The sequence below is a fragment of the Myotis daubentonii genome, chromosome 15 (assembly GCF_963259705.1).
Source record: "Myotis daubentonii chromosome 15, mMyoDau2.1, whole genome shotgun sequence".
NCBI lineage: Eukaryota > Metazoa > Chordata > Mammalia > Chiroptera > Vespertilionidae > Myotis > Myotis daubentonii.
In genome coordinates, this window is record NC_081854.1 from 12,412,413 (window position 1) to 12,425,899 (window position 13,487).

A 13,487-nucleotide genomic window follows, 5' to 3' on the forward strand; every position below is an offset into this window, starting at 1 on the left:
CAGTAGCCCTACAACTTTTCCTTTTCACAGCTGGATGTGCACAGGAGCCAGCGTGGTGGTGGAACCCCGAGGTGCAGGCCTCAACTGGACGGGGAGGTGGAGACAACTAGAAAAGAACTCAGGCCATTTGTCAAAAAGAACGCATAGGAGACAATAAGACCGAGGCAATGTATCAGGAAACTAGTAACCCCGTAGTCCTCAGCCAATGCGGAACTGGAGGAGGACTCTTGCACCTAAGGGATAAATAGCCTGTGATCGCTACTCCCTATGTGCCTCCTGCCCACAGACACCCGCTCTCGAGAACATATTAAAGGTCTCGTTTTCGCCATACTGTGTCTCTGAGTCCATTGTTTTAATTTGGACAGGTGAGCATTTCTCACACTCAGACACAACTGCCAGCCAGGGAGGCAGGTCTGGGAGTAGGGGGGGCAACAAGGGTAAAAAAGATACCCTGGCTTGGTCTCCATGGCTCAGAGTGATTGTGCCTGCAGGCCTTAAAAAACAGCTGGCTAAATTGGGTCCACTGGCTATAGTTTGCCATCCCTTGTTTTAGACAGTTAATAATAGTAGAGCAGTTTTCAACCTTTTTCATTTCGTGGCACACAGAAGCTAATTACTAAAATTCTTAAGTACACCAAAAATGTTACTTTTTTTTTGCCAATCTGACAAAAAAAAATAAGTATAATTTTGATTCCTTCACACTGAGTGGCTGCTGTCATTTTTTTTTTTTTTTTAATTTGACAATCTGAGGGAAAAGAGGTCAGTGTCCCTGACTAAATAGTCAGGTATTGCATGATTTAAAAGTTCTGTGGCACACCGGTTGAAAATCGCTGACGTAGTGGATTACTAAACTGATTCATTTCCAAATATTGAGCCAGCTTTTCATTCATGAGATAAACCGTACGTGATTATGGTATATTATTATTTTTACAGATTGCTGGATTTCTCTTACTAATTTTGAGGGATATTGATCTGTGATGTTTTGTATTTTATACTCTTGGATTTTGGTATCAGGGGAATGCTAGCTTCATCTAATGAGTTGGGAAGTGTCTCCTGTTTTCAAGGAGAGATTATGTAGATAACTGGTGTTATTTCTTATTTAAATATTTGTAGAATTTACTAGTACAGCCATCTGAGTGTGCATATTGTTTTAAAGTGTTTTTTAAACTATGGTTTCAATGTATTTCATACTTAAGGACTATTTAGATTATCTATTTTATTTTAGGTAAAGATTGGTGTTTGGTTTTAGAGGAATTGATCCCTTTCATCTAAGTTGTTGATTTATATGTACAGCGTTTTTCATATTATTACTTTAATATCCTTTTAATGTCTGTAGTGTCTGTTGTAATAGCCTCTCTCTCATTCCTGATTTTTATTTTTCTCTTTTTTTCTTTGCCATTCTTGGTAGAGGTTTATCAAGTTTGCTGGGGTCCAACCTCAGCAGGTCCAGGGGTCCCCAAAGGTGTGGACGGAGTCGGCGAAGAAGGAATGACACAGAGGCAGCGTTCAGTTGATCAGCAGCCTAGCCAGGATCTCTAGCCAGGATCTCCAGCCAAGTTCTGTTCAGGATCTCCAGCGAAGTTCTGTGTCCATGTTCCCTCGCTAGGTTCTCCAGCCAGGTTCTGTCCAGGTTCTCCAGCCAGGTTCAGTCACCAGGTTCTAGTCAGGTTCTCTTGCCATGTTCTATCCAGGTTCTGTCTCTAGGTTCTGAGGCCAGGTTCTCTCGCTAGGTTCTGTCTCTAGGTTCTGAGGCCAGTTTCTGTCCAGGATCTTTGCCATGTTCTCTCCAGCGAAGTTCTTCTGTCTCTAGGTTCTGTGTCTAGGTTCTGTGTCCTGTTGTCTTGTTACATCTGTATTTATACCAGTTGATTCCAATCCTATCAATCTCTATTCCAAAGGTTAGGGCATTTCTTATCTCCATTCCAGGGAGTAAAGATTATGTAGCTTAAGCATGATTGTTTGTAGTTAAAGTGATTAATTACCCGCCTGGCACTTAGTTAAGGGGTTTTATTCCCTCCCTAACTTCAGGGGAAAATCCCTGCCTGGGGAAACAACCTTTCTCAGAGAGGTGACCTTGGTTAAAACACATAGTGCCAAGAAGGTGAGCAAACATATTAAGAACAGTATGCCATATATGCCAGGTCCCTTGAAACAGCAAGGATGGACTGGCTCCCGGTACAAGTTCATTGATCTTCTTGAGAAAAACAACACAGTTTTCAGTTTAATTGATTTTTCTCATTGATATTTGTTCTTTTGACTTGAGTCCTATCTTCATTTCTAATAGAAGCATCTAATGCTATAAGCCACTGCTTAGCTGCACTGTACAAATTTTATTATATTTTCTTTAAAAAAAATTTTATTTATTAAGAGTGAGAGAGATCAATTTGTTGTTCCACCTATCCATGCACTCACTGGTTGACTCCTGTATATGTCTCGACCATGTACTAGACACACAACCTTGGAGTATGGGGACAACACTCAAACCAATTGAGCTATCCAGCAGGCCTGTTTTCTTTAACATATTTTTCTAATTTCCCTTGAAACATCATCTTTGATCCATGGGTTATTTACAAGTATTTTGTTTAATTTCCAATGTTTAGAGATGCTTCTGTTTTCTTTCTGTTATTGGTTTCTAGTTTAATTCTTTTGTGCTCTGAAAATATGTTATATGATTTTAATTATTTTAAATTTATTGAGGTTTGTTTATGACCCAAGAGCATGATCTATCTTGGTGACTGTTACATGTGTCCTTCAAAAGAATGTCTGTTCTGTTGTCATTTTCATTGTCGCCGGGTGGAATATTCTACATAAATGTCAATTAAATTATATCCAGTTGGTTGATGGCATAGTTCAGTTCTTCTGTATCTTTGCTAATATTCTGCCTAACAATTCTGTATATTACTGAAAGAAGAATACTGAGGTTTCCATATGTAATTGTGGATTTGTCTATTTCTCCTTTCAGATTCACCAGCTTTTTCTTTTAACTATTTTGAAATTCTATTGTTAGGTGTTTATTCATTTAGAATTGTGTTCACTTAATGAATTGATCCTGTATCATTATATAATGTACCCTTTTATCATTGGTAATTTTCTTTACTCTGAAGTTTACTATGTCTTATATTAATATAACCATTTTGACTTTTCTTAGTACTTTAAGACACAAAACATTGCAAAAAACAATGTGCTCACAAGTACCCTTCACACCATTGTACATTTCTGGTTTTAAAACCAGGAAATTGGCATTGACACAATATTATCAACTAAACTACAAATCTTTTTTTGCTTTCACCCATTTTTTAATTGAAATTTCTATTGAGATAATTTAGGTTGACACGCAGTTGTAAGACATAATAAAGACATACATCTTGTACACTTTGTCCGCTTTCTCCCAATGGTAGCACATTGCAAAGCGATGGTATAGTACAAGCAAGGCATTAACATTTATACCGCCCACTGACCTTACTCACATTTCTTTACCTTTACTGGTACTCAGTTATGAATTAAGTGCTATACAATTTTATCACCTGCATAGATTCATTTACCCACTACAACAGTCAATGAACAGATATTGACAATTCTTGCCCATTTGTAACCACACTTACCTTCCTGCCGCTCCCTCACCCCAACCCTAACCTCTTAGGACCATTGATCTGTTGTCCATTTCTATGATTTTGTCATTTCTGGAATGTTACATAAATAGAATCTTACCACATTAAACCTTTTGGAATTGGCTCCCCAACCTGCCCCCCCCCCCCCCCGCCCCACCTCCGGCCTCAAAATTCCCTGGCTATTCATCCAAATTGTGTTTAGTTTGCCCATCTTATTACTGAGGAGTATTTTATGGTATGTATGTGTCACGATTTGATTAGTCACTTACCTGTTGAAGGACATTTGTGTGATTCTATTTTTGGCTACTGCAGATAAAGCTGCTGTGTGCATGTGTGTGTAGGTTTTTGTGTGAACATAGGTTTCCTTTTCTCTGGGATGCATGCCCAGAAGTGCAAATGCTGAGTCAGAAGGTCAGAGGGTAGTTGCATATTTTCATCAGTGTTTGCATGCACTGTATGTGTGTGTGTGTGAGAGAGACGATGAAATTGTATCCCTTGTATAGATTTGTATAGATTCTGGTAACTGTGACTGTAGTCAGAATGCAGAACTGGCCCACCTGTGTCCCTCCTTTGTACTAGTCAGATCCTTCCTCCAACCCTAACCACTGAATATGTTCTCTCTTCCTAGAATTTTGCCTGTTATACATAGAGCTGCTGTGAACATTTGTCTATAGGCTTTTGTGTGGATACATTTTCATTTCTACAGGATGAATTCCCAGGAGCACGATGTCCAGGTCATATGGTGGTTGTATGTTTTTAAAAAGACTCCCCAACTCTTTCCTAGAGTGACTGTACCGTTTTCACTCCTACCAGTAACTTGTAAGAGATGCAGTTGCTCCCCATTCTCACTAGCACTTGATATTGTCAGCATTTTTATTTCTTAATCCTCACCCAAAGATATGTTTCTATTGATTTTTAGAGAGAGGACGGGGGAAAGAAGAGAGAGAAACATCGATGTGAGAGAAACATCAATCCTCCCATGCCCTGACCAGGGATCGAAACCGCCACCTAGGCACATGCCGGCCACTTTTCAGTGTGTGGGATGGCTCCCCACCCAACTGAGCCGCCAGGCCAGGGCAATATTGTCAGTATGTTTAAGTTTTATCTATTCTGCTGGTTGGGTAGTGGTATCTTATAGCTTTAATTTGCATTTTTCTAACAGCCTCAGCTTGCCTTTGATTAATGTTCACATGGTGTCTGATAGTGGGCAAAGGTGTTACGGCCACGGTAATGAGTGAGTGCCTCCGGAATGACAAAGGAAGCAGGCACCTCCACAGAATATGACAGTTTATCATAAGGTAATTTACTTACAGGAAGACTGGGTTGGAGGGGAACAGAAGACCCAGCAATTTTGCACAGATTAATCTCTGCTAACAGACCTGTTACAGTACTTTTTTTATACTATAACTCAGGTACTAATGATTGACAAAGAGACAATCATACTAATGATTGACAAAGAGACAACCACCTCCTGGTGGTCTTGTGATTGATGATGGCTTATAATCAACTAGAGGCCCGGTGCACAAAAATTTGTGCACTTGGGGGGGGGTTCCCTCAGCCCGGCCTGTGCCCTCTCACAGTCTGGGACCCCTCGGGAGATAACGACCTGCTGGCTTAGGCCTGCTCCTGGGTGGCAGAGGGCAGGCCCAATCCCTAGGTGCAGCCCCTGGTCGGGCTCAGAGCAGGGCCAATTGGGGAGTTGGGGCGCCGCCCCCTGTCATGCACAGAGCAGGGAGGATTGGGAGGTTGCAATGCCACCCTCAGTCATGCTCAGGGTAGGGCCGATTGGAGGGTTGGGGCACCACCCCGTCACACTCAAGGCCGGGTCGATAGGGAGGTTGTGGTGCCACCCCCTGTCACGCACAGAGCAGGGCCGATCAGGGGGTTGGGGCGCTGCCCCCTGTCACACACAGAGCAGGGCCCAACAGGGGGGTTGGGGCTCCGTACCCTGTCACACACAGAGCAGGGTCGATCAGGGGGTTGGGGAGCTCCCCCGTCACGCACAAAGCAGGGCCCATCAGGGGGTTGAGGAGCTCCCCCCTGTCACTCACAGAGTAGGGGCGATAGGGGAGTTGGGGCACCACCCCCTGTCACACACAGAGCAGGGTGGATAAGGGGGTTGGGGCACCGCCCTCTATCACCCACAGAGCAGGGCTGATCAGGGGGTTGGGGCACCGCCACTGTCACACTCAAGGCAGGGCCGATGGGGAGGTTATGGCTCTACCCTGTCACACACAGAGCAGGGCCCATGGGGGGGACGGGGGGTTGGGGCGCCGCACCCTGTCACACACAGAGCTGCAGGGCAATCAGGGGGTTGGGGAGCTCCCCCGTATCAGGCACAGAGTAGGGCTGATCAGGAGGTTGGGGCGCCTTCCCCTGTCACAAACAGAGCAGGGCCGATAGGGAGGTTGTGGCCCCACCCCCTGTCACACACAGAGCCGCAGGGCGATCAGGGCGTTGGGGCGCTGCCCCCCCTCACACTGATCCCGGTGCCAGGAGGCCTCATGGCTCCGCTGATCCCGGTGCTGGGAGGCATATTACCCTTTTACTATATAGGATAGAGGCCGGGTGCACGTGTGGGGGCCAGCTGGTTTGTCCAGAAGGGTGTCCTGGATCAGGGTGGGGGTCCCCACTGGGATGCCTGGCCAGCCTGGGTGAGGGGCTGAGGGCTGTTTGCAGCTGGTCACACACCCTTCAGGGTGGGGGTCCCCACTGGGGTGCCTGGCCAGTCTGGATGAGGGGCTGAGGGCTGTTTTCAGGCTGTGGGTGATGGAAGCTCCCAACTGCTCCTTTTTTCTTTTATTCTGGGCCAGCTTTAGCTCTGAGGCTCCAGCTCTTAGGCCTCCACTCCTGAAAGCAGGTATCTGGTTTGTTTTGGTTCTATAATCAAAACTCTGTATCAACTCCAGCTCTGAGATCCAGGCTCGCTGAAAGCAGGTTTCTGGGGTTTTGTTTAGCTTCTACATTTGTTACAATGTCTTAAACTGCCCGCTCAGAGGCCGGCAAGGCAGGCGGGGAACGTTGGAGTCCTCCGTCACTGAAGCAAGCAAGCCTCATGTAAGTTTCAAGCTGCCTGGCTGCCGGCCGCCATCTTGGCTGGCAGTTCATTTGCATATCTCGCTGATTAGCCAATGGGAAGGGTAGTGGTCGTACGCCAATTACCACGTTTCTCTTTTATTAGATAGGATACTTTCACCAGTTTTGATACTAGACACTAAATGGGTCCGAGGCTGCCTGTCACTACTTGAGTGAAATGAAAGGCTGAATCCTATCTGAGCATTTATTCCAATAATGCCACCAGTGTGGGGAGAGCAGCAGGTCATCCTGGAAATTCTGTTCTGATCCGCCCTTGTCAACTGGCTGAGGGAAAAGGGGCTGTGTGTGCGTGCTGTGGGCTGTTGGCTGAGTGTGGGCTGTTGGCTGTGTGTGGGCTATTGGCTGAGTGTGGGCTGTGGGTGTAACAGGAGAGGAGGGGAGGGTCTGTAGCCTTGCCTACCTGTATCATAATTAAAGCTTCCCCTGTAAACCACATACAGCTCTGTCCTTCCTAGGACACTGTTTAGCCACAGTGAGGACAGACCCCTTGGATGGAAAGTTTTCAGCACTTTGTCTACCCAGCAGGCCACGGGGGTGGGGTGGGTGGGTTTTCATGTCTGAAGTCCTCTGTCTGGTGGTGCTAGCAGGCTGTGGGACGCTACACCCTCTGCACTGCTTCTCTGATCTTGACCCTGTGCCCAGTCTCAATGTGTGCCAGCCCCCCAGGCCCCATCGTTGTCCCTGCCCCTCTAGTTTTCCCAGTGGGAGTTGACCTCCATCCTTGAACGCCATTGTGTCTACTGGGGGCTTCAGCAAGTGCTAGACTGGGCACAGCTTCTGTCCCTGGCCTTCGCTCCCCCCTCCCCTCGCACCATCTCCACGGTTCACTCAGGTGTGTCCCCTCGTTTCAGTGTGCAGCTCTCAGACATGAGTATGTTGAGCAGGAAATCCTTTGTGAATTATAGGGGTCAAGCATGTTGTAACTTCAAGAGGAGACCACCATCACACATTTTTCATGGCTGTATAATATTCAAACAAAATTTAAATATTTTACAGATACTTATTTCCTTTTATTGAATTCAGTATGAACATCGTTGTGTATGATCTAACTTTTTCTATAATCTCCTAAGCAAAACCTCTACTGCTAGGGTAGCTGGGTCAAAGGGTATTTTGATACGTACTGACCAGCTAATGTTGTCCACTTCAATCAAGAGAAAGCGTTGAACATGAAATGCTGTGAAAATGACAATTTACCTAAACTATTAGTTAGTGAAATTTCAATAAAAATTTTTTAAAAAGTTCTTATACTGCTTCCCCCTTCCCATTTTAGCAGGAAGAGTGAGGGTGGAATGTGACAAAGTGATGTCCATGAAATCTGCCAAGGCCCCTGCCTTAAAAGTCGCGATGGATGAAGAGCTACGCATAGGCACTTTGACCTAAGTTTGCATGAAAATGAGAAGAAACCGATTACTCACAGTTCAAGTTCACTAAAACTTTCTGTCATTAGTGACTACTTTTAACATTTTCAAAGAGTTACAGTAAAACTGTACCCTAATGAATTAGGGATCAGAATTTATAATTCTATAAATTCAGTATCATGTTAATAGATTAATAAAAACCAGTACTTTCCAGTCTATAAAATACAAACCAATGATTAAGTATTATACTGTACACACAGATAATACACTGTACAAAAAACTGAGGCTGAATGGGGGATGGGAGCCATTCAGAAGTCTTGTTGAAATTAATTTGTATTATTGTGGATGGCAGCATTACAGGATTCTTTTTGCGTATGCTGTTATGAATTTAAGGTAGGGAACTGACTAGAATTTTCAAATACTTGTCATTATAGTGGTTTTCTCTACTTTGTTCAGTAACTGATGGGCACCTCATACAAGCCAAGCAGTTCTACAGGGTAGACATACTGGTAGTGGCGAAAAACACCTCTGTTACACGGAGGTTACATTGTAGTTGGCTTAAATTTTATTTGTCCGTCAAATCTGCCACATACACTTTTGTTCCAGTGCTGCACATGATCTCCGTTCATACGCCCTCTTCTGGGTGACGCCAATGGAATGTACGATCCTTCTGTTGTGTTCTTCGGAACCGGGACGTTGAAAACTCTGGTGTAACCATTTACCATTTTATGAAAGCAGTTTCTCTCATGTGAAGTCTGATGTTTACAAAGAATTCATCCCCCCAACTGCGTTGTCGAGACATGTCTTATAGAGCTGCTTTCCCGCGGCCATTCCTCGAGGCTCCTGAGTTCTGAAGGAGCTTTCCACGTTCACCAGCACAGACTCTCTCATGGGGACCAAGATGAGAACTCAAACTAAAGGCCATGTCGCACGTCGCATGCCTACAGATCCCCTCCAGTGTGGATTCTCTGATGATATACAAGATGCGATCTCTGGCTGAAGCCCTTACAACATACGTCACATATGTACGGCCTCTCTCCAGTGTGGACCCTCTGATGTGTGTGGAAATGGGAGGCCTGACTGAAGCCCTTTCCGCACTGCTGACACGTGTAGGGCTTCTCTCCGGTGTGGACCCGCTGATGAGCACTGAGCCCAGCACTCCAGCTGAATTCCTTCCCACACTGCTCACATTTAAATGGCTTCTCCCCGGTGTGAATGATCTGATGGACTTGAAGATTTGACCGCTGGCTGAAGGCCTTACCGCAGGTATCGCATTTATAGGGCTTCTCTCCAGTGTGCACTCTCTGGTGGGCCTGAAGATGTGAAGACTGGCTGAATCGCTTCTGACACGCGTCACATTTGAATGGTTTTTCCCCAGTGTGGACACTCTGATGAGCTTGGAGATTTGAGGCCTGGCTAAAGCCCTTCCCACACTCCTCACATTTGTAGGGTTTCTCTCCTGTGTGGACTCTCTGATGATTGTGAAGATTCAAGCTCCAGTTGAAGCGCTTCCCACACACCTCACATTTGTAGGGTTTCTCTCCAGTGTGGACTCTCTGATGGGCTTGAAAATATGAACTCTGACTGAAGCCTTTGCCACACACATTGCATCGAAACGGTTTCTCTCCCGTGTGAACCCGCTGATGGCTCTGGAAACTTGAGGCTGAGCTAAAACCTTTGCCGCACTCTTCACATTTATATGGTTTCTCTCCCGTGTGGACTCGCTGGTGACTGTGAAGATTGAAGCTCAAACTAAAGCACTTCCCACACTCATCGCACCTGTAGGGCTTCTCCTCAGTGTGGACTCTCTGATGGGTGTGAAGATTTGAGCTACAACTGAAGCGTTTACCGCAATCGGCACATGTATATGGTTTCTCTCCCGTGTGGATCCTTTCGTGGGCCTGAAGATGTGATCTCTGTGTGAAGCCCTTTCCGCATATCTCGCATTTGTAAGGTTTCTCTCCAGTGTGGACTCTGCAGTGAATATTAAGATCTGTGCTACGACTGAAGCCCTTCCCACAATTTTGGCATCGATAGGGCTTCTCCCCGGTGTGAATAGGCAAGTGAGCGTACAGATGTGAGGTCTGATTAAAGCTCTTCCCACACTCTACGCACGAATAGGGTTTCTCCCCTGTGTGGACTCTCTGATGAGTCTGCAGATTTGAGCTCTGACTAAAACACTTTCCACACTCATGACACCAATAACGTTTTTTTCTTGCGTGAACGTACTGTTGAAGGGGAATGGCTGAGCTATAACCGGTATCCTCGCGTGTACTACAGTTAAGGGACTTCTTTGCCAAGTGTGACTGCTGATGAACTTCAAGTCTGGAGCTATCGCTGAATACTTTTCCACATTCACGACACTGGTAGGTTTTCTGTCCCGTGTGGATTATACTGAGCTGGGCAAGAGATGATACATTTGAGATGTCTTCATCACAATCTTTGTTGCTGTGAGCTTTCTCTCTTTTGTGTACTATATCATCATCATGGTGGCATGAATTACAACTGAAGATGTTAGCACATGGAGCAAATATACATGACTTGTTTTTCACTGGCATCTGCTTACAACTTCTCTGATAATTCTGTGTCTCGTTCAGGTATATGTTACTCCGAGAATTCTGAGCTCTCCTGGTTGTAAACGCTTGACTTTCATTAATACTGGAATGATTCTCTGTAAGACTCATTACACAGCTGTCTTCTTGAATGGAGATTCCTGCCCCCACCTGACCGGGGGAATTAAGTTGTTTGGGGAGCTGAGAACTCTTTTCTTGAACATGTAGCATGGAGACTTGACTTTTCGTTAATTTACTCACAACATGTCTCCTGATTTGCCAGCAGGAGAGCTCTCCCAAAGAAAGGCACCTTCCTCCCGCTTCACCAAGAGTCTCCATCTCATTTTCATTCCTGCCTCCTGAAAAATTCAAGGACAGATAGTGACATCAGCAAGAAAGCGGGCTGGGAAGCCCCCAGTCCTTGTTCCCCCACTGAAATATAACACCACTCGAGACCAGCAAAAACAACTGTGAGATTCCTGAAAACTGGTCAGAGCAAACAAGAGAGCATCCAACTGAGAAAAAGCCACACTTAAAATGGCATTAAATTTGGTACCACCTCAGGCTGAGCATTGATGAGATTCATTTAGAACCACAGGTCTATTCTAATAGGGTAGGAGGTAGATATCAGCCAGCTGCAGAGCAACATAAAAACATCCCTGGAAGTTTTCAGAAAAGGAGAAAATGATTTTCTTGCCTATAAAAATGGTAAATTAAAAGTCTCCTCTTCAGCTATAGCTACTGATTCAGAGTAGTACCTACACAAATCAGCTAAATATATGCCTCAACTACAGTCCTTCACTGTATAACTTGCACACCTGGAATTGGTGTTCAAATTCACTTTCTCAATAAATAGCAAAATAAGCAGAAACTGAGTGAAGATATAGAAAACTTGAACAATACTATCAACCAACATCAGATAACACTCTTTTCAGATGCACATGGAACCTATTCCAAAAGATACCATATTCTGGGTCAAGAAACGAGTTGTAACAATTGCAAAAGGTCTCAAGTCATACAAATTATGCTCTAACCACAACTGAATTAAATCAGAATTAAGACACTACTAAATAAACTGCATCACAAAACAAAGAGACATTATAAAGGGCATTGTGAACTAAATGATAATGAATTTGTGACTTGCTACTAAGAGAGTACTTAAAGGGACATTTATACACAACACAGGTCTCCAAGAAACTAGAAAAACAAGAGCACATTAAACCAAAGTAAACAGAAAACACACACACACACACACACACACACAGAGTCAGGCATCACTTAAAGGGATATATTTTGAGAGATTGGTAAGTCATTATATAAACATCACGGAGTGCACTTACAGAAATCTAGCTAGGCTGAATGGTATAGCCTATTGCTCCTATGCCACTAACCTGCACAGCATGTTCTTGTACTGAATAGTGTAGGTAATTATAATACAACTAGAGGCCCAGTGCACAAAAATTCATGCACTCAGGGGGTCCCTCAGCGTGGCCTGCGCACTCTTGCAGTCCCGGACCCCTTGGGGGATGTCTGACTGACGGGTTAGGTCCATTCCCCCAGGGGCCTAAACTGGCAGTCAGACATCCCTCTGGCAGTCCAGAAGCCTTCGGGGGATGTCCAACTAATGGCTTAGGTGAGTTAAGGATGTGGAGAGTAAAGAGAAGACAGTATTTTATTTTTAAAATATATTTTTATTGATTTGAGAGACAGGAAGGGAGAGGGAGAGAGAGAAACATCGGTGTGAGAGACATCCATAGGTTGCTTCCCAGTCTGGGGATCGAACCAACAACTGGGGTATGTGTCCTGACTGGGAATCGAACTGGGAGGACAACTCAACCAGCTGAGTCACACCGGCCAGGGTGGAACACGGGAAGGGAGTGGTCACAGAAGGACTTGGATGAAATGAGTTCTGAGCAGAGACGTGAGTGAGTAAGAGTGGTTGGGGGTTTATGGGAAAGCAGCATTCCAGCCAGAGAAAAGGAAGTAAAAGACCCGGACGCAGAAGCATAATCGCCAAATGTCAGGAACAAGTCAGGTTGGCAGCATCAAAGGGAGGGAAATGAAGGAGAAAAATGTACAGTGGTACAGCCAGGTGAATGGGCCGACACGACAGGGCCTTCCTGGCCCCCTCAATACGCTGGGTGCTGTTTGGAGGGAAACGGAAAGCCAGTGGAGGCTGTGAAGCAGAGGAGAGACATAGTGTGACTGATGTTTGTTTGTTTTGAATTTATTGATTTTAGAGAGGGACAGTGAGAGAGAGAGGGACATCAATTTGTTATGCCACTCATGTAGACATTCATGGGTTGATGCTTACATATGCTCTGACCTGGGATTGAACCCACAGCCTTGGTGTTTCCGGACGATGCTCTAACCAACTGAGCTACCTGGCCAGGGTCTGTGACTGGTGTTTTCAAAGGGTCTCTCAGGTCGCCTTGTGGAGAACAGATCACCCAGAAGAGAGACAGAATAATGGGCTCTTACCTTCAAGGACTCTGGCTGCACAATTCTCTGCTGAATGCCCACCCCTTTGACTTTGTATCTCCGTCATCCAAAGCTGCTCCTCTCTCTCCAACTGGGATATCACATCTGGTTTAGAGAAGAGATGCCCTGTGAAAAGACAAGATTTAAGTGGGACATTAAAGGTAAAAAGTACTAAAACAAATTGGGGTCCCAATCCTATAATGGAAGGCTCTACCCCTCCTCCAACAGAGTGTTTATCAAACATTTTGATGCAACTTACTAAATTAATATCATGACTCAGCAGTGGGTCATGACTCACAGGTTTAATAAAAGATATATGAGCCCTGGCCAGTGGAGTGTCGTCCTGTACGGGTTCGATTCTTGGTCAGGGCATTACCAAGACTGTGCATACA

General features: G+C 45.0%; 2 protein-coding genes across 7 annotated transcripts in view; one reads left to right on the forward strand and one right to left on the reverse strand.

Moving 5' to 3' along the window:
• Positions 1-8,084, forward strand: part of LOC132216765 (zinc finger protein 233-like) — a 29,826-nt gene extending 21,742 nt beyond the window's left edge. Inside the window, exon 4 of the mRNA XM_059666248.1 lies at positions 7,975-8,084. Coding sequence (XP_059522231.1) covers positions 7,975-8,084 — 110 coding nt within the window. The remainder of the gene's footprint in view (positions 1-7,974) is intronic.
• Positions 7,156-13,487, reverse strand: part of LOC132216764 (zinc finger protein 235-like) — a 57,914-nt gene continuing 51,582 nt past the window's right edge. For 3 of the 6 annotated variants that reach the window (XM_059666241.1, XM_059666242.1, XM_059666244.1), the window contains 2 exons: positions 13,096-13,221; positions 7,157-10,973 (listed from right to left, as the gene is read on the reverse strand). In XM_059666241.1, coding sequence (XP_059522224.1) covers positions 9,004-10,973; positions 13,096-13,221 — 2,096 coding nt within the window. In that variant the 3' untranslated portion in view covers positions 7,157-9,003. Of the gene's footprint in view, positions 10,974-13,095; positions 13,222-13,487 lie in introns of all 6 variants that reach the window. The other 3 variants (XM_059666246.1, XM_059666245.1, XM_059666238.1) reach the window with 2 other exon arrangements.